At 33.1% G+C, this 18,488-nt stretch overlaps 1 protein-coding gene across 1 annotated transcript; it reads left to right on the top strand.

Moving 5' to 3' along the window:
* The first annotated feature begins 1,063 nt into the window (after positions 1–1,063).
* Positions 1,064–17,042, top strand: LOC106056236 (uncharacterized). Its single transcript, XM_056033586.1, has 12 exons — positions 1,064–1,170; positions 4,401–4,481; positions 6,171–6,429; positions 7,405–7,552; positions 7,662–7,814; positions 9,833–9,947; positions 10,633–10,772; positions 12,371–12,532; positions 13,102–13,254; positions 14,346–14,516; positions 15,969–16,146; positions 16,824–17,042. The coding sequence occupies exons 1-12, from the start codon at positions 1,077–1,079 to the stop codon at positions 16,931–16,933; spliced, it is 1,764 nt and encodes a 587-aa protein (XP_055889561.1). The 5' UTR covers positions 1,064–1,076; the 3' UTR covers positions 16,934–17,042.
* The last annotated feature ends 1,446 nt before the right edge of the window (positions 17,043–18,488 follow it).

Below are 18,488 nucleotides of genomic sequence, written 5' to 3'. Positions count from 1 at the left end.
CTAACAAACATTTTTATATAGAACTAATTACTTATTGCATGACTACTTGATCTGTCTGTTAAATTATAGTTTTGCTCATTTTAATTCAACAAGAGACTTCCACTCGCGTTTAATTTGATGTATTCACCGTTTTGAATACAATGCAGTTATCTATACCGATAGTCTCGTTTTCAAAGAGAGTTCTTTTACTAATTAAAAAAAAACTGATTGTACTGTTCAGTGAACAGTAGATGAGTAAAACTACTAAAATAATAAGATAGACAATAAAAAGTCACCTTTTTAAAAAACAACTAACAAACAAGAATAAAAAAAAAGGATTTGCTTTTTCATTTCCTGGCTGATTCAGGCAACCCGTTACCTGCTCTAGTTGCATTAAGGAGGATGGAGAACGTGTATGAATTTGTCATAGCATATGAATTGAGAAATTATTGTCTTTAATGAGACTTTATAATTTCTCAACATTGCAAGCCTTTAGTAACAAATTAAAAATAAAACAAGGTTACAAAGACAGTTTGTGTGGTAACACAAACTCAAAATCGGCCCCCGAAGTGGTCCACAGGCAGGAAACAAGGTAGGTTTCAATATTTTCAGAAGAATATTAGAATGAAATTCTACCAGAAGTTGTCCACACAGGCAGGTAAAACGGCAGGTTTCGATATTTTCAGAAAGAATATCATAATGAAATTTTATCAAAAGCAAATGACAAATGGTGTATTTTTATGAAAAAACTGCTTGCATAATTGATTTAAAATAATAGATTTTTCGCTTTCAGGAAAGAAAAAAGTAGCCGTTGCATCAGAACTTTGAATGATCTAAAATATCATGATGTCCGATTTTCATTTTCTCTTCTAGTTTCTGATATCTAAACGGGACGGACGGACGGACAGACAGGCCACACAAAACTAATAGCGTCTTTTCCCCTTTCGGGGGTCGCTAGTAAAATAATGAAATAAAACAATTAGATTTAGATTCCAGATCTATGAACAAATTATTTTAAAGTAGGCCAATAGTAATATTGCGATTTAAGAAAACTATTCAACTTTCTGATTCTAAACGTAAATGATCACATTTACAATATGGCGGAGTCCAAAAGGAACGACGTGCTACTTTGCCGACAAGAATTAAAAAAAATTAAAGCCGAATTAGCTAAAGATAATTTAACAGATAAAGGTATACATATCTAAGCTAACTTTAGATTTATATTTAGTCTTGATTATAGTCTATTAAACCTAATTAAGTAATTTTCCATGGTTGAGCCTGTGTGTCTGTAGTCACTAGTCAGTCACAGTGTAGAACTAGAAGACTGTAACTGTAGAAGTGTTACTCATTACTGTAGACACTGTAGTGTAATAATTAGTATTACTAGTCTATCTAATAAGTGTAGACCACTGAGTGTAAGACTGTAGAGAGTAAGAGACGTAACTTAGCTAGTTACTGACAGTGACACTTCACACTAGTCACAGTAGAGTAGTCACACTCACTTCAGTCAGCAGAGTTGACAGAGTGACGGTCTGAGGCCACTGAGCCCTGAGCCTAGACTGCCGGGCCTGACTGCCCTGCCCTAGACTCTAGACCTAGGGACGAGTAGGGTGCAGACAATCAGACATCGACTTGTGTCACTCACTGTCTCAAGTATCATCACTGAGACGACTCAGTGACTCAGTATCATCATTTAAATAATCATGGCATTCATGGCGCATGCCATGGCATGCCCGGCATGGTGATAGATGATGATTTATTTAGATGTACTTGATAGATCTAAATTTCTAAATCTAATAAATTCTAATCAATATTAGGTACTTCGATAAACTGACCTAGATCCATTTTTTTTTCTCCCAAAAATGGCTGAAAAGTGTGTCAGCACATTTTACCCTTTTTTTAGGGGTGGTCATTTCCATCAAAGTTTTAGCATATTGTATTTGAGTTGAGGACTAATTATGATTACTTTTTGTAAACATAAGATATCAGAGATCATTTTTATTTGCTTTTAAAGCCAATCTGTTAAATTTTTCTTAACAAAAGTTTATGTGAAAGTTGACATTTTTTCCTATAAAAGTTACAACAATGCTGTTTGCTACAATAATTTATCATATTATGAAATGTGTATATTTCAAATTTTATTAAATTCTCTTGGCGCACTTTAAAGATATTTGATATTAAAATTAACAAAGACAAAGAAGGGTAAAATTTTCTTTTTTAAATAAAATAAAAGTGTTTATGGTTACAACAATCTCACTAATTCTATTGAATTTAGCATGTTAATATATATCTGTGTGCTAAGTTTGAACTTTGTAGCTTGGCGCACTCTTTAGATATTAATTTTGAAAGTTGATGGTTAAAATCTATTTTTAGTAACAACCAACACTGTGATTTACTGGAAATGGTCAATTTCTGTCTATCACGATCTATTTTTAGAAGCACACATAGGAATTTTTCATTTAAATTAACTTTTATAGTGTTTGAATGCTAGATTATGGAGAGGGAATACATGTGTCTTTATTATAATGACTTTGTAATCTGCAAATTTTAAAGTAAAAGTTTAAATACTTTAAAAAATAATATTAACTATTACAATTTTTTTTTTCATATTTTTAGCTCAGCGAACTAATAATTTATTTTTTTTTCTGTGTGTTGTTTTTTTCTATTAATATACATGTAAATTAATAGTTAATAAATGAGTACATTATATTTTTAAAATGATGAGCTATTATTGCACAAAAATTCAAGTAAAAAATCTTTTAATAACTTCTATAAAATCGCAAGGTTTCTTTTTTATTTTATTGTCCGAAGCAAGAAATTTTTCATTTACAATCTAATTTTTAAAGCATTTAAATTAAGGCATTTTAAAATGATTAATTGCCAGTGCTCTACAAAAAGGTTAAAACTGTTTTTTTTATGAAGTTTATGAAACTTATAGTCATTAAATTTTAGGAAATATTTTTCTGCGCAGTGCTATTTTCATTTATAATTTATAAGAATTATCTATCTGATGCATATAAATAGCTATTTAAATACAGTAGAATTATAATTAAACAAAATAAAACACAATACAGATCTCTGATTATTTTTATTTGTGATTTTTGGGCTCATATGATGACAAAATCACATATATTTTTATTTTTTGTCGAAGGCTTTTTTATATATTAATTAACTTTTTTTCAAAGATTTTATTGCTTGGTCTTATTTTTTAAATTTATTTTAACAGAATACTGGTTAATGTAAAAGAGTGTGAAGTTTCAACCCCATATCTTTAAGACTTTTTATAATACAGTTAATTTAAGTTCAATTGTCAGTTGTTTCGGTCACAGATTTTTTTTTTATTTACAAAGGCTAAAGAAGGCTAATTTTTGGCCACTAAAAATTTAATAACTTCCCTCACAATTAACTCAGCAATATAAAATTGGTATCATTGGAAAGCATTTCTCAAGCTCTATCTAACTACATAGGTTTCATTGCATTGTGATCATTTTGAAATTTTTATCGAAGTACCTATCAATATAATCTGTACATCTAGAATCTAGTAGAATAAATCTAGATTTGACTAGATCAACTTGAACTAGAATTAACTAGATCTAGATTATTTTAGATCTAGAAATTCTCAGTCTCAAACTCAAAGATTAAAATTTCTTAATTCTTAATCAATCTATATGCCATATATATCGTCAATTGTGTATATGTCACAGTATATGGGCCAGTGCATCTGGAGTCTGGAGTGGATTATTATTATAATGACAATCTCCAATGCGACTTCTGAGTCATTGATTATTTGTCTAAAGACCACGGGGCATGGTGATGATGATTGTCATAGCGGCGATGCTCCAGGGTTTGAACCGTGCTTGCTGTAATCGAGTGTAATCCCCAACTGTCTAGAAATGCTAATGAAATGTTATCTTGATGAATTTAAAAGTCATTTTAAGCATTAGATGTCTTTCTGTCACTTCTTCACTTCAATTGGGACTCACCAATTTAGAACTTCAACTGTGACAGACTTTGTCTACATTTAATGTGGCAAAGTATGCAGGTAACAATTGGGTTTTGCGTGGTCATTTGAAATACTGCACTCATTATTTATCTTAATCATAAACAAAACATAATTATAATTTGGATAGATTTCCTTGTTGTTACATAATAATCTATTGAGCTAAAAAAAAAATATTATCCTCTCTATGATTTGGCTCATGGTTATATTACTATTGTTAGAAACATGCGCACACACTTTATAATATTCTGCTACCGTTGGGCACTCTGCAAACACAACTCGGCTTGAGTCTGGTTTCAACTTGAGGCCCCACCCATCCCCAAGAGACAGTGATATATTTAATAAAAAAACTCAGTTTGTTGCGTTGAGTTGAACCATTACAATTTATTTATCTTGATTTTTTTTTTTTTTTTTCCCACAGAGATTAAAAAGTTAAAGCAAAAGAGAAGAAAACTGAAAGCCCAACTTGCTGCGGCCAAATCTCTCAAGAGTGACACTCTGAGTAAGTCAAGTATATTTATTTACATTTCAATTTAAAACACGCTGTAAACTATGTCTGGGAATATCATTGCAGGATTTTTTATCAATTAGGATATATTATCTTTTGGTTTAGGTTTTAGGTAATTATTTTGGATTCCTGCATAAAAAAACAAAACATAGAATGTTAACAAAAATTTATTTACAGCATAAATCAAATTTGTCAAGTCTCAGAAAAAAAGTAAAGTTCCCCTTTCAGACCTTGCGATCTATAGGGCAGATGATGTAAAGGTCATCTGTTTCTGTGGCCTACGGTTAACGAGGGTGTCATGTGGCCTGCATAATGACCAACCGCCTTTACTTTTCCCCAAATAATGTCAGGTACCCATTAGAGCTGGGTTGACTCAGAGGCACCCAAATATCCCGAAGTTAAAAATCCCAGTCTTTACCAAGATTCCAACCCGGGACCTCGGTTTATAAGCCAAGCGCTTTACCGCTCAGCCACCGCACCTCCAAAGTCTCAGAAAGATTATGTCTAAAGGTTTAAGTGAAGCTAGCTTTTATAGTTTATGTAAATATAAAATTGCAGCTGGAGAATTATTCAAATATAAATTTAACATTTTTATACTTAGTCCTGACATGTTATGTCTGTCTAAATAAAGAAATATGTAAGTTTTAGGAGTTGACTCTACTAGCTATCCCCTTAAAATATATTTTTTTTAAATATTACTAAAAGACGCAGATTTTTTGTTCAGCCTGACTCCATGTTTTAAATTGTTAAATGGGGGGTTCTTTTTTTTTTTCTACCCTACCATAGCCTCAACTGTAATAGTTTAGATGCCCAGAGACATTTACTGACCACCATGTTGTTTTTAAGCATATTTATATCCCTTATCTATATTAAACTTTTTTAAAGAGATTTTTGTTCTTATGCTGTCAACTTATGCATTTTTAAGTGTATTTACTGAAATGAAGGTCTAAAAAAATGTTAATAGTTAATCAATTAATAAATTGATGAAGTTGTTTCTTCATTTTTTCAATAACTTTTTTAAAGAGAGTTTTTTGTTCTTATGCTATCATTTTAAATGAATTTTAATATTAGATCTAATAGCTGCTAGAAAGAAAGACAAAACAGCAACAGAAAAATGTTGGCAAGTAATTCAAGGGAGATAGTCTAGTATTAAGCCTTAAAATCAAAATGGCGTATTTCCAATGACAATATATGGTAATAAGAAATAAAACTTAAAAATTTATATTTTAAAAACTATTTATCTCCGAGGAAATCAAATTACATATTTGTAATCTGCATTTTTTTCTGCATATTCTTAAAATATAAGAGAAACCTGATTTAGCGTTTCTAGTCTCATATACTAATACCGCCTCAACTACTGCTTAATTGTGAACCATAGTAAATTATTTAATGTTGTTTTGACCTTCTGATACACTCTATTATTCCATGTTAAAAATGTATAATTATCATTCTTTTTAACCCAATGTTTCCGTGTCTTTTGCATTGGTATTTGAAAAATATGGAAGACAAAAATAAAATATGTGATTTTCCTTTTTTTTTTTTTTTTTTTTTTTTTTTTTTTTTTTTTTATGGAATTTTTCAAAGAAATTCACATAATTTAAAAAATTATTTATTTGAAAAATGTTTTAAGAGCTATGTTTCTGCTTCCTTTTCATGTATGATATTGATATTTTTAAATTTTAGATGACGAGGTCCAAAATGGAGAGGCAGGGGAAGGAAAAGATGAAGAAGAAGAAGAAAATGCAGAGGATAATGAGGAAGAAGAGCCCATGACTGTTGACCCCACATCACAGTCGTCAGATCCCCCTACAATAGGAGACACGTCCTTTGCTTCTCTGGAAGAGAAAGTCAGTGAGCTGACATTGAAAGGTGTTGCAGACATGGGCTTTACGCACATGACACCCATACAGTACAAGTCAATACCTTACCTGCTGGAAGGGAGGTAAGCTGTAGTGCTAACAAGAAACAGTTGCTTACTATCTTTCTCCGCCTGTCCACTATTTCAAGAAAAATGAAAGCTGATTTTTAACTTTACAAGACCATTCTGTTCTTGTGTGTTCTTCTAATTTTATTTTTAGTGTTGTTGTTTTTTTCTCTAATTATGAATACATTCCCTTTTACCATTTTCTTTAACTGATTATCTAAACATGAAGTATGAAACCCTACTCCAGCTAGATGTACATTTATGATCATTATTCTTTCAAATTCAATTGTATTTTCAATATCATGAACTGCTTTCCAAATTTTTATTTTGTTTAATTTTCTTTATTATAAATGTGTGCCATGGTTTGGAAAGTGCATTTAACTGCAAGTTCTAAATTACCTTTTAAATGCCATGTTTAACCCTGAACAAACATGTTTTAGTTTCACAAATTCATATGAACAATTTCCTTCAATTAAAACAATAGTTAGCTTTGAAGATTCATCCAAGTCACACACACATCTAAAAGTGAAATTTTGTGTAGAATTTTCAACATTGAGTCCGTCTGCATTTATATCATAGCAAAAGTAATCATTGATTTTACACTAGAATTTTGTTATGTGTTTGGATTAAAAACACGATGACAGGTTTTTTTCTTTTTCTCTTTGATTCATGGCAGAGACCTGATGACAGGTTTTTTTTCTTTTTCTCTTTGATTCATGGCAGAGACCTGATGACAGGTTTTTTCTTTTTCTCTTTGATTGATGACAGGTTTTTTCTTTCTCTTTGATTCATGACAGAGACCTGATGACAGGTTTTTTCTTTTTCTCTTTGATTCATGACAGCTTTTTTCTTTTTCTCTTTGATTCATGACATGGACCCGATGACAGGTTTTTTCTTTTTCTCTTTGATTCATGACAGAGACCTGATTACTGGTTTTTTTCTTTTTCTCTTTGATTGATGACAGGTTTTTTCTTTCTCTTTGATTCATGACAGAGACCTGATGGGGGCTGCAAGGACAGGTAGTGGAAAAACTTTGGCCTTTCTGATTCCTGCTATAGAACTGATTTACAAGTGTAACTTCATGCCTAGAAATGGCACTGGCGTCATTGTCATATCCCCCACCAGGGAACTCTCCATGCAGGTAAGTTTTATTGAAATGTTGTTCTCAATCCTAATATCTTGATATTATTCTTTCTTCAAGCTAAGGCAAACATTTATAAGCTAACTTGTTTGGTCAACATTTCTTTCAGACATTTGGGGTGCTGAAAGAGCTACTTAAGTACCACCATCACACGTATGGCCTGGTCATTGGAGGTACTAATCGAGGGGATGAGGCTAAAAAACTGTCCAAAGGCATTAATATTTTAGTAGCAACACCAGGCAGATTACTTGACCATCTCCAGGTATTTAGCTCTATTTGACTAGTTTAGATTTTTAGAATTTTTTAAAAAGATTTTTATCATAATCATTACTGAAATAGTGTAAACATTAAATCTTAAAAATAAAACAAAATATCTTTCAGACAATGTGAAATATAAGTTTCACAGGTCTTTATTAATATTTTAAAACTTTTTGTTAAAAAGCTTGGCTTACTTCATTTTTATCAAAATGGATTCTTAGTTTTTAGTTCAGTTTGAAAGTTATTTTATATTGTTTTTGTATGGCTTTAATAACAATTTAACCAAGTTAATGAATGTATAATCTGGGCAATCTTTTTAATTTTTTAGTAAATTTATTCATAAATTTGAATTAGGGGAAAATTGTTCCCAAACAGGACATATCAAAGCAGCTAAAAATTAAAAAAACAACAAATTAACACTTAAGATAAATGTAAAATATTTTTTGCTGAGTGAAAACATTCATACTGTACACATTATAAATGGCGGGTTCACTTAGTGTCTTGTTAATTCAATCTTGGTAAAACTTACATTTATATAAATAAGAGTCTGAAATGTCAGTTATTTTTTTTTAATACTTGAAATTATTTAGGAAATAAAAAGCCATTTTGTTTTATTTAATCTTATTTTCATGAATAATCCATGTCATTCAGAGCTAAAATTTAATTGCGGCAAGCTTCTAGTATGATTATCACAATGACATTGAGCGTTTGTTATTTGTAATTGGTAATAAATTCAACACCACTATGTCTTTCAGATTGTGAATACATAGTTGTTTCTTTTGAATTCTTTTTGTCTAGACCAACAGCTCATTCTATGTAAGGTTTAGACTACTGACGGAAGTGAATGTTGCCTTTTCAATGTAGTAAAGGAGGGATTAAAAAAAAACAAACCTTTAACTCTTTCAGTGCGAATTATTTTGATCGAAAAAAATGGAGTTTTCCTAATTGAAATCAAATTTTCAACTGGGTAGAGTTACTAAAACTAACATAACTTTCTTATTTTATTAAATAATCTAATATATTTGATTTTATTTTAAAGGTAAATGAATGGGCTACAAAAAAAAATATAAATATAATTAATTTTTCAAGAAAATGTATTTTTCATTTATTTTAAACTGAGCATGGAAAAAGAAAATATTGAAAAATCACAATACATAACACATTTAATTGCTTCAGATTTCATAAAAGATGAAAAAAGCACTAAGAAATTGTATTATTTATATTTTTCAGGTCCGGGAATTAAACTAAAAAAAATAGGAACCATTAACATTATGTTGTCTTTTTTTAAAAAAACGTGTTTGTACTGCCTCAAATTTGCTACCAAAACAAAGAACAATCACTCTCACATCCGGAAAATGAAAAAAAAAGAGAGGAATAAAAAAGTTTAGTAAAAATAAATAGTGAAATAAATATTAAAAACTCGCTGAGAGTAATGCCGCACTGACCAGCGCTAGCGAAGTTACTCGCCGAGAGTAACACCGCACTGAAAGAGTTAAAGCATTAGCTCTTATACACAGCTGCGTGTTTGTTTAACTCCAGATGCAGTATAATGTGTGCCAGGAATTATAAGAAGAGATTTTCTTATTTTGAGAAAACAATTTATTTTTGTTTTTACATTAAACCAGATGTTTTAGCTGTTTTAATTTTATTTCTAGAAAGTAGTCAACCATAGAGATGGGGTATTTTTTTATTTTTAATTTTTAAAATTAATTTTTAGTCTTATTTTGTTAGAAGTTAAAGAGGACTTTTTCAAACCAGAAGCTGGTCAGTTATCTTATAAAATACAGACATTACTACAAAAAAGAAGATGATTACATTGTATGAACAGGGGTCTGAAACAAATAGACATAGCGCTAATTTTTGTTGTAGTTTGAACTCTTTGTTGTCAACTGATTTTTTCTCCCAGATACCCCCCTCCCACCAACTGGTCCACAAATGAGATTGGACCATAAACGTCCTGAGCATGCTATAAGCATGAAAGTAGCGCTATATAAAATCTATGATTTATGTATTTATTTACAGAACACCAAGGACTTCCTGTTCAAAAACCTCCAGTGTCTTATTATTGACGAGGCTGATAGAATCCTAGACATGGGCTTTGAGGAGGAGATGAAGCAGATTATACGACTCTTGCCTAGTAAGTTAGTACTTGACTGCATCACGTGCAACAGGGTAAACAAAATGAGAAATTTGAACATAAATAATAGCAGTCTAACAATATTATATGGTACATTTAGTGCATACACCCTGTGACTGACTTGATTGAAACTTGTTTGGGTTTACAAGGTAAGGACCAAATAAACTAATTAATGTAAACCATACCTCACTACAGAATGAATAGTGTCATTTCTTTTTTTTTTTTTTGTTCCATTCTTTGATGCTATTAACACTAATCTGTTGTAAGCATATTGTATTTTTAATGTTGAACTTGAATAAAGCTTGGACAGACTTCTTTGTTTAAACAAAACTGAATATAACTTTTAATGAAAAATATACACACCTTTTAACATCAGTATAGTTGTATGTAGAAACACACATAAGATAAGGGCAACTTAAACAAGATAGAACTCACACTAACCTCCATTACGATAGGCTTGAAGGTGCATTACATCAGGATCTATTCAGCCCACACAATCAAACCATCCACCCACTTTTATTCTTGGTTACATCAGAAACACACACATGCTCCATGATGAGGTGAAATTTGTTTAATTGTTGTAGACCACTGTTATAAGTGTTCTTTCTAATTACATTAGGCCACAATTTATCTAAGGGGTTAACCATTTCATTTACAGTTTTGTAAATTGTTTTTTTTTATACAGAAAAACGTCAGACAATGTTGTTCTCTGCCACACCAACACGCAAGACAGAAGACCTGGCCAGAATATCTCTCAAGAAGGAGCCTCTCTACGTTGGAGTGGATGACCAGAAGCAGGTCGCCACAGTGGAAGGTCTAGAGCAGGTGAGTTAGCTACAGCTATAGAACTAAAGTAGCAAAATACTTCAATAGTATGACATCTTTTTTTTTTGGGGGGGGGGGGGGGGAAGGGGTGCAAGCTAGTACCTGTCATGTTAAAAACTGTTTTGTATTTCAAATCTGCTTGCGCTGGTTTAATTCTGCCATGTCCCAGTCAACTTCTCTTATATTACAAACTTTTTTTTTTTTAAAGGCTGCACCACACGTTTTTTTTTTCTGGTTATGGAAAGGTCTTTGGCCTTCTTAAATGCTTGAGCTGAGAAACAAAAAGAAAACAAATAATTGAAATCTATGTCACAGTTTCAGCAATGTTTCCTACACTTTTGTCCCTATATTAGTTTTAATGTGTTTAAAACAGCTTTTTCTATTCTTGTGGTCTCAAATAAAATTGGGGTTGGGATAATGTACAATAAAAGGTTACATTGACTTTCTTGTCATGTATTTTGTTTGTTTGTAAATGAGCTGCTGCAGTGTTTGTCACGTGTGGCCGAAACTGAACAGAGGGTACCAAGCTGGAATCATGGTGAAGATTGGGGTTTTGAATGTTTAGGGCATCTCTTTGTTAACCCAACTCTAAGGAGAAACTTACATTGATCTTCATCTTTCCTTTGTGTTCCTCATGGAACATAGGACCTCAGTAAAAACAGGCCAGTCTCCACAATCTCTTGCTAGTTTTTTAATGGCTTCCCAGCTCTTTCCTGTTCTCTCGGCTTCATCTAGTACACTGGGTCACCACATTCTTTTTGGTCTTCTTCTGTATCTTGAGCCCTGGATGGGTTTCACTCTAAGGCCAGTCGAGCTCTGTTGTAGGTATCTTTTCAAAGGGTTTGACCAATCCAGCTCAACATTGTCTTAGAGATATGCACCTCTATATTTTTCTGACATTAAATGTAGAAATTAAGCTGGTTGCTATGTGCTGGTCACAGGACACTCTTGATAACAATTATCTATTTCATCTTCGGTCCCTTGACTTTTGTCTTAGGGGGCGCTGTGACAGTTCGCGTAATCGAATTCCCTTCACTTTTCCCTGTCAGCAGCTGTTCTTAGCAGGATATGAAGAGAGAGGCCGGTCCATTCTTTTACATTGTCCAGCCAGCTTTTCTTTCAATGACCCTTTCTTCGTGCTCCCACCACTGTACCTTGAAGAATAACTTTTTGATAGTGAGTCGTGTCGTACAGTATGACCAAACCATTTCAGCTTTCGTCTCTTTGCATAATAGATGAGTTCCTCCTCCTTTTTGCCTACCAGTGTGTTGTCTTGTAATAATAGAAACAGATAAAATTTACAATCTGCCCTTTTGGACTGAAAGGAAAAGTTTGACTTAGGGTGTTTATTACATCATATGCATGTTTAGTTACGCCATTCTTTGATTGGAAACTTTTGAGCAAGCTAAGGTCTTAACATAATCCTTTGCATAAGTGACTCTTTTAAAATTAAAGACTTATTGCGTGACATGGCAGTTTGCCAACTAACACCCTCCCCCCTGATAAATTTAGATTGAAGCTTGTTTGTAAGGGAAGTTTCACTGTAGTTGTTGTTTGTGTACAGTATGAGAACTAAGCATTGTGTCTTGTCTGCTCAGGGCTATGTTCTGTGTGAGCCAGACAAAAGGTTTCTCTTGTTGTTTACATTCTTGAAGAAGAACAAGAAGAGGAAGATCATGGTGTTTCTCTCCTCCTGCATGGCCGTCAGGTTCTACTCTGAACTGTTAAACTACATCGACCTGCCAGTCATGTGTATACATGTAAGTACAGCCGAGCTTTCTAACAATCATTAGTTGAATGCAATGTTGGTTTGTACACTCTTTGCAAATACTTTTTTTTTGAAGCCATAATTGAATCCACGTATTTAGTAAATTTACCTTTACCTGTAAAAAAAACAAAAAAACAATAATTTTAAAATATCTACATGTTAGTCAAAGTACCTTACTAGGTTATATGTTCTAATGCAAAAGTGTTTCAATATTGACAATTACAAAAAAAAAATAATATTGAAATAGCAAAATAGTTAACCATACTGCTGACAGAATTTTTCATCACATCTAAGTGTGGTCTGGTAAAGATTAAGTTTAAAAATAAAATTATGTCCTTACTAGCTAGTTGTAAATTTCATTGAACTAATTAGATATACTCAACTTAGTCTTACTAATTAAGTCTACCAGTAGAGTGTGTCTGAAGATGCATCTGTTTCATATTTAACAAAGTCTATTTAAGCTTACCAATACAGTGGGTCTGAAGATGCATCTCTGAAATAGGTGTGTGCTAAATGTAATGAGATTTGTCTTGCCTAATAGTTGACTTCCTGACTTGACAGGGCAAACAAAAACAAACCAAGAGAACGCAGACGTTCTTCCAGTTCTGTAATGCTGAAAGTGGCACCTTGCTATGTACAGATGTTGCCGCCAGAGGTCTGGATATACCACAAGTGGATTGGATAGTTCAATATGACCCACCTGATGATCCCAGGGTAAAATTTTCTTTTTGTTTACTTATATGTTTGTGTTTTTTTATTTTGAGGTTGGTTTTTTTTTTCCGTTTTGTATGCTCAAACTTGAATACTCATTAAGATTTGTTATTACATGCACACAAAAATGTGTGTGTTTGATCTCATTATTTCTCCTTTACTCTTTTTTCCACTCTCTGACTTATAGTTTGTTTAAAAATTCTCCTTTCAACTGTTGCACCAAAATATCTCTACATAAATCAGTAGTAAGTGTTATATGTACTGAACAAGCATCTTAATCTTTGGATAAACGGACAAAGGATTCAGTTGTTTTCAGCAGTTTACAAGACGGTTAGAATATAGCTACCTGGTAATGAACTCAAACCCCATCAGCTGACATCCTCTTTCATCTTGCAGGATTCTTGGTCTATGATGTAGTCACTTCTAGTTCTTATGGAACATCTGAAACTTACAACTCAATTTTACATTTTTATGATTCCTTGCAAATTCTTTATCGGGTCAAAAATAAAACTGGGTGGAAATGGTGCTTGAAAATGGCTTTAACAATTTTCCTATAAATATGAGGGTTTATGCATATCTTTGGGAAAAGAATTATTTGCTAGTTGGCCATACAGGGAAAATGCAGATTTGACTATTATAAATTTGTGAAATATAATAATCAGATAATTAAATTTGGCTTGGAGGTTTTGCCAATTTTTATCTTGACCACATATGTCAAGCAGATATTCTTGCTGGACCTCATTAAAGAGTAAAATAAATAAGTAGACCTTCTGGAAATTTTGTGCACCATCTTCTAAGTCTGGATCTCTAGGCCTATCACCAAACTAGAATCTGTCTTTTAACGTTGCCATAGTAAGATCAGAGTAATTGCTCTTACAAAAAGTCATCATGCTTTGTAAAGGAGGTATTACCTATTTACAAAATACTTTTTTTTTTGTTCTGTTACTTGTTAGTATTAAGATTAATATATTTCCAATATCTGTTTTCTTGATGAGATTAATGTCCAAAATACTTGTTGGGCTGGTGTTAGTCTTTGCTTTGTTTCTTTTTTTTCCCCAAACTCTTATGTTATGAACATTTCCTTTTTATTCTAGGAATACATTCATCGTGTCGGACGAACTGCACGTGGAGAAGGGAGCAAGGGTAATGCTCTCCTGTTTCTGAACCCACAGGAAATAGCGTTTCTGAGATACTTGAGGATGGCCAAAGTTCAAGTGAATGAATTTCAGTTCCAGTGGAGTAAAGTGTCTAATATACAGCCCCAAGTAAGTTGCTGTGCACTCCATTCTTTCTTAAGGTAACAGCATTCCATTCTAGAATCTAGGACAGAGGTTCCCAAACTGAGGCCTGAAAAGGTGTTCCGCACTAATAGTACAAATTTGTATTGCAAGTAGAGTTTTCTAATTAGAAAAAGGCAGAGATTAAAATAATATTTGATTTTATTGGTTAAACAAATTTTGAATCTTAAAATGGGATTAGCTGATACATTCAATTTTTTTGTTAATCAATTCCATATTACAAAGCTTTCCCCCCCCCCCCCCCCCCCCCTCCCCCAGTTCTCTTTATGTGGTTTTTATTTCTTGTTGTGCACCATTTTTTCAGTTTTCTTGTACATTCAATATTTATAGATTTATTTATACAAGATTTCTACATGTTTGCACTACAGACTTCACTGACCCAAAATCATCAGTTGCCAAGTCTCATTATTTTTGTCATATTTTTATGAATTTTGTTTATGTTAGTTTTAATACTTTTGAACAAAAATTTCAATCCAGATATGTTTTCCTTTTCACACTTATGCTTTATTTAAGTTAAAAACTAAGGCAGCCGTTCTGCTAAGTTTTCCAAATGTGTGAAGAGTTTCTTGTCGACAAAGTTTGAGATTTCCTGGTTAACAGAGCTCATCTTCAGGGGACACAAACAGCTTACCTATGTCTTTAGATTGTGATGGTAGCATTAAAGCAGTTGTCTCCCATTTTCAACCTGTGAATTGTTTTAGTCACACCCTGAAGTAAAACTCAAATTTAAAGGGGAATAAGTCTTTTTTTATAAAAAATACTGTCCTTCTTGGTAGTGTCTAAGGCTATGCTGTTCAGTGATTGATGGTTACAATTACACATCTTTTAATGAATTTTGATAGAGCTCTCCTTATAATGAAACATGATCATATCATCCCCCCCCCCTTTTTTTTTTTCGAACAATCTAATGCTTCCTTATCTCATCATACAAAGTCTGGTGTATTATGTTAGTAATAACAAGCTAGATTTGAATTAAACTATAAGCAAGATTGTCATCCTACCGATGGAATCTTTGAGTGTACTCTATTTACTTACCACATTCTAATATTAACTCCCTTGGCGAGGGAAATAATTCTAATGACAAGATAAACTAACACAATTTTAATCCATTTACTGACCATATTTCCTGCAGTGACATAACCACACCATTTCTGCAGTGACATAACCACACCATTTCTGCAGTGACGTAACCACACCATTTCTGCAGTGACGTAACCACACCATTTCTGCAGTGACGTAACCACACCATTTCTGCAGTGACGTAACCACACCATTTCTGCAGTGACATAACCACACCATTTCTGCAGTGATGTAACCACACCATTTCTGCAGTGATGTAACCACACCATTTCTGCAGTGACGTAACCACACCATTTCTGCAGTGACCTAACCACACCATTTTAAACTTTTATTTTCCAGTTGGAGAAATTAATTTCTAAAAACTTCTACCTCCACAAGACAGCCCAGGAAGGCTTTAAAGCCTACATCCGAGCTTACGCCTCCCACAAACAGAAAGCTATATTCGATGTCTCCAAACTAGACATCAGCAAATCTGCTAAATCATTTGGGTTTGCTGTGGCACCCTACGTTGATCTAAGTATCCTTTTACTGGCATTGTTTACAAACTTTGTGTTATGTACAGGTAGACTATGAAGAGGTCAGGAAGCCATGAAATGTCACTTGCCCCAGCTGAATAAAAATACAGTCAGCAGAGTCTGTGGCATTTGGAGTGACCTCTCCACTGCTGGGGCAAAGCCTGAGCAGTAAATTTGCAAGTGCCGGGCTGACCTCACGTCAACACTCTTTACTAATCTGAGACAAATTTTTATGGGTGGCCGAGCGGTAAAGTGCTTGACTTCCGAACCAAGGGTTCCGGGTTCAAATGTAGGTGAAGTCGAGTTTTTTTTAATTTGGCGTTTTTTAGAGCACTCCTGAGTCCACACGACTCTAATGGGTACCTGACAGTTGGTGAATGTAAAAGGGATTGTGTGCTGACCACATGACACCCCTATTAACCAGTGTCCATAGAAACTGATGACCCTTACATCATCTGCCCTGTAGATTGTACGGTCTGAAAGGGGGTATTTTTCTTACTAACCATTTGTAGTTGACCTTACTCAAGCAGGGTTCCAACAGTCTGTTGTCCTGTCAGCCTAAGAAATTAAAACTTGGTTACAACGCTGAGATAGCAAAAATTTTTTTTTTGTAATTAAACAAATTTGTTTTGCAATATGTCTTTGTATTAGCTGTTTTTATCCTTGACCTTGGCACCAGGTGTTATAAAAACCAAGAGTCAAAGCAGAAGTACATCCCATGGAGGTGGTTATAAAAACACCAAACAGCTGAAAAAATCTCGAATGTTCAAGAATGTTGGTAAGAAATGACCGGAAAGAGAAAACTCTTGGCCCTGAGATATTGGAGATATTTGTTCTGTGTTGATTTTAAGGAGACCAGATATTTCATGCAGAATACAAATATTTGTAAAAATTTAAATGGCGTAAAGTGTTTTTTGTTTGTTTGTTTTGTTTTTATTTTCTCTCTCTTTTTTACTCCTCGATCACATTTTTCTTTCTCTTCATTGTCTGTCTTAGAGTAATATCATTTAATGGTCAGCTTAGCAGAAACATGTCCAGAACTTCCAACTGGTCATCTCCAAGGTCCAAGCAGGGAAATGAAATCATCAAAGAGATCAATACTACCTTCAATGTATTTTTTTTTTATTTCAATGAAACTTCAACCATTCTTTTTGAACGATTTAATTCTATTATCAACAAGAGAATTGAGACTTGAAAAAAAAATACTTTTTATGCTTTTAGTTCAATGATTGTTAAGCTAAGATCCAGTTTCTTTTGTAGACATGGGGAGAGAGGGTATCTGAGAGGTTTGCGCACTTTCTTAAGGTTCTCAGCAAATACTATACTCAGCTTTAGTTTGGTTTCAAATTCGTAACCAAAAACAATTGAAATGTAAAAACACTTTATTTTTCCAAAATAAATGAATGATTGTATTTAACAATTGTATCTTATGCTGGTTCTCAACTGTGATCTTTGCCCAACTCATTTAAGTCCAGATATTTTATACCAGTGCTAAATATTTCTTGGGGACTCTATAAGCTATAGCTCACTGATTCCTAAAGTAGTCTATAAAGACCCCAGGGGTCTACGAAGACTTCCAAGTGGTCTACGAAAGTTAAAAAGGGAATTGGGGGGTCTAGATGTGCACGGGGGTCTACGATAAAGAATCTCAATTCAGCATTTCGTTGCTTTAATTTTGACAGTTGGAATTTTTTCATACACACATTTATGATTTGTACTTTAGGAAACCCCAACGATTTTTATCCTGCTGATTGAATGAAAAATTGTTTTTATTTAATTAATAACTAGATTTAAATAGTGTAGTTTTGTCTAGTTATAACTTTAACCAAAAGAAATGTAGACTGTACAGCGTTAAGTATTTAAAAGGGAACTTCATTACTTCCTTGTCAAACCAGCGAGTGTAAATGCGCCATTTTTTTATGATGCTATGAAAACAATTAAGCTGGAGGATCGTTTTAGATGATGCTCCTCTGACAAAAAGATAAAGGTTTGAAAAAACTTTGAAACACTCAAAGATAAAGTTCAGAAAACACCCACAAAATCTCTCTTTGGCCTGACATTGAGAAGATGATTAGTGAACGTTTTACTATATCTCTTTACTTATAGTAAAATACTGAAAACCTCACTCGATAGGCAAAATATTGATTTTACCAGTGGTTGAAGAAATTGTAAAAACTCTTACACAAACTTGTATCATTAAAAGAATTTCATGTTTGATTTTTGTGGCCGGTGTCTTTTTTTGGGCCTATTGTTGAAGAAAGCAATTTTGAAGACATTGTCGGTATTCTCTGGTGACACTCCAAAAGGGAAAATGTCAATGGTCCCAATTTTGAGCTTCCGGAAG

The sequence above is a fragment of the Biomphalaria glabrata genome, chromosome 6 (assembly GCF_947242115.1).
Source record: "Biomphalaria glabrata chromosome 6, xgBioGlab47.1, whole genome shotgun sequence".
NCBI lineage: Eukaryota > Metazoa > Mollusca > Gastropoda > Planorbidae > Biomphalaria > Biomphalaria glabrata.
The sequence above is the reverse complement of the archived record's forward strand: the minus strand, read 5'-3'. Positions and strand labels throughout refer to the sequence as shown.

Bases quoted from the DNA above. Each gene is read 5' to 3' on its own strand.
- LOC106056236 (XM_056033586.1), top strand. From the start codon at position 1,077: ATGGCGGAGTCCAAAAGGAACGACGTGCTACTTTGCCGACAAGAATTA. The intron at 7,553-7,661 runs GTAAGTTTTATT...CATTTCTTTCAG, and splicing joins CCAGGGAACTCTCCATGCAG to ACATTTGGGGTGCTGAAAGA. The intron at 7,815-9,832 runs GTATTTAGCTCT...ATTTATTTACAG, and splicing joins GATTACTTGACCATCTCCAG to AACACCAAGGACTTCCTGTT.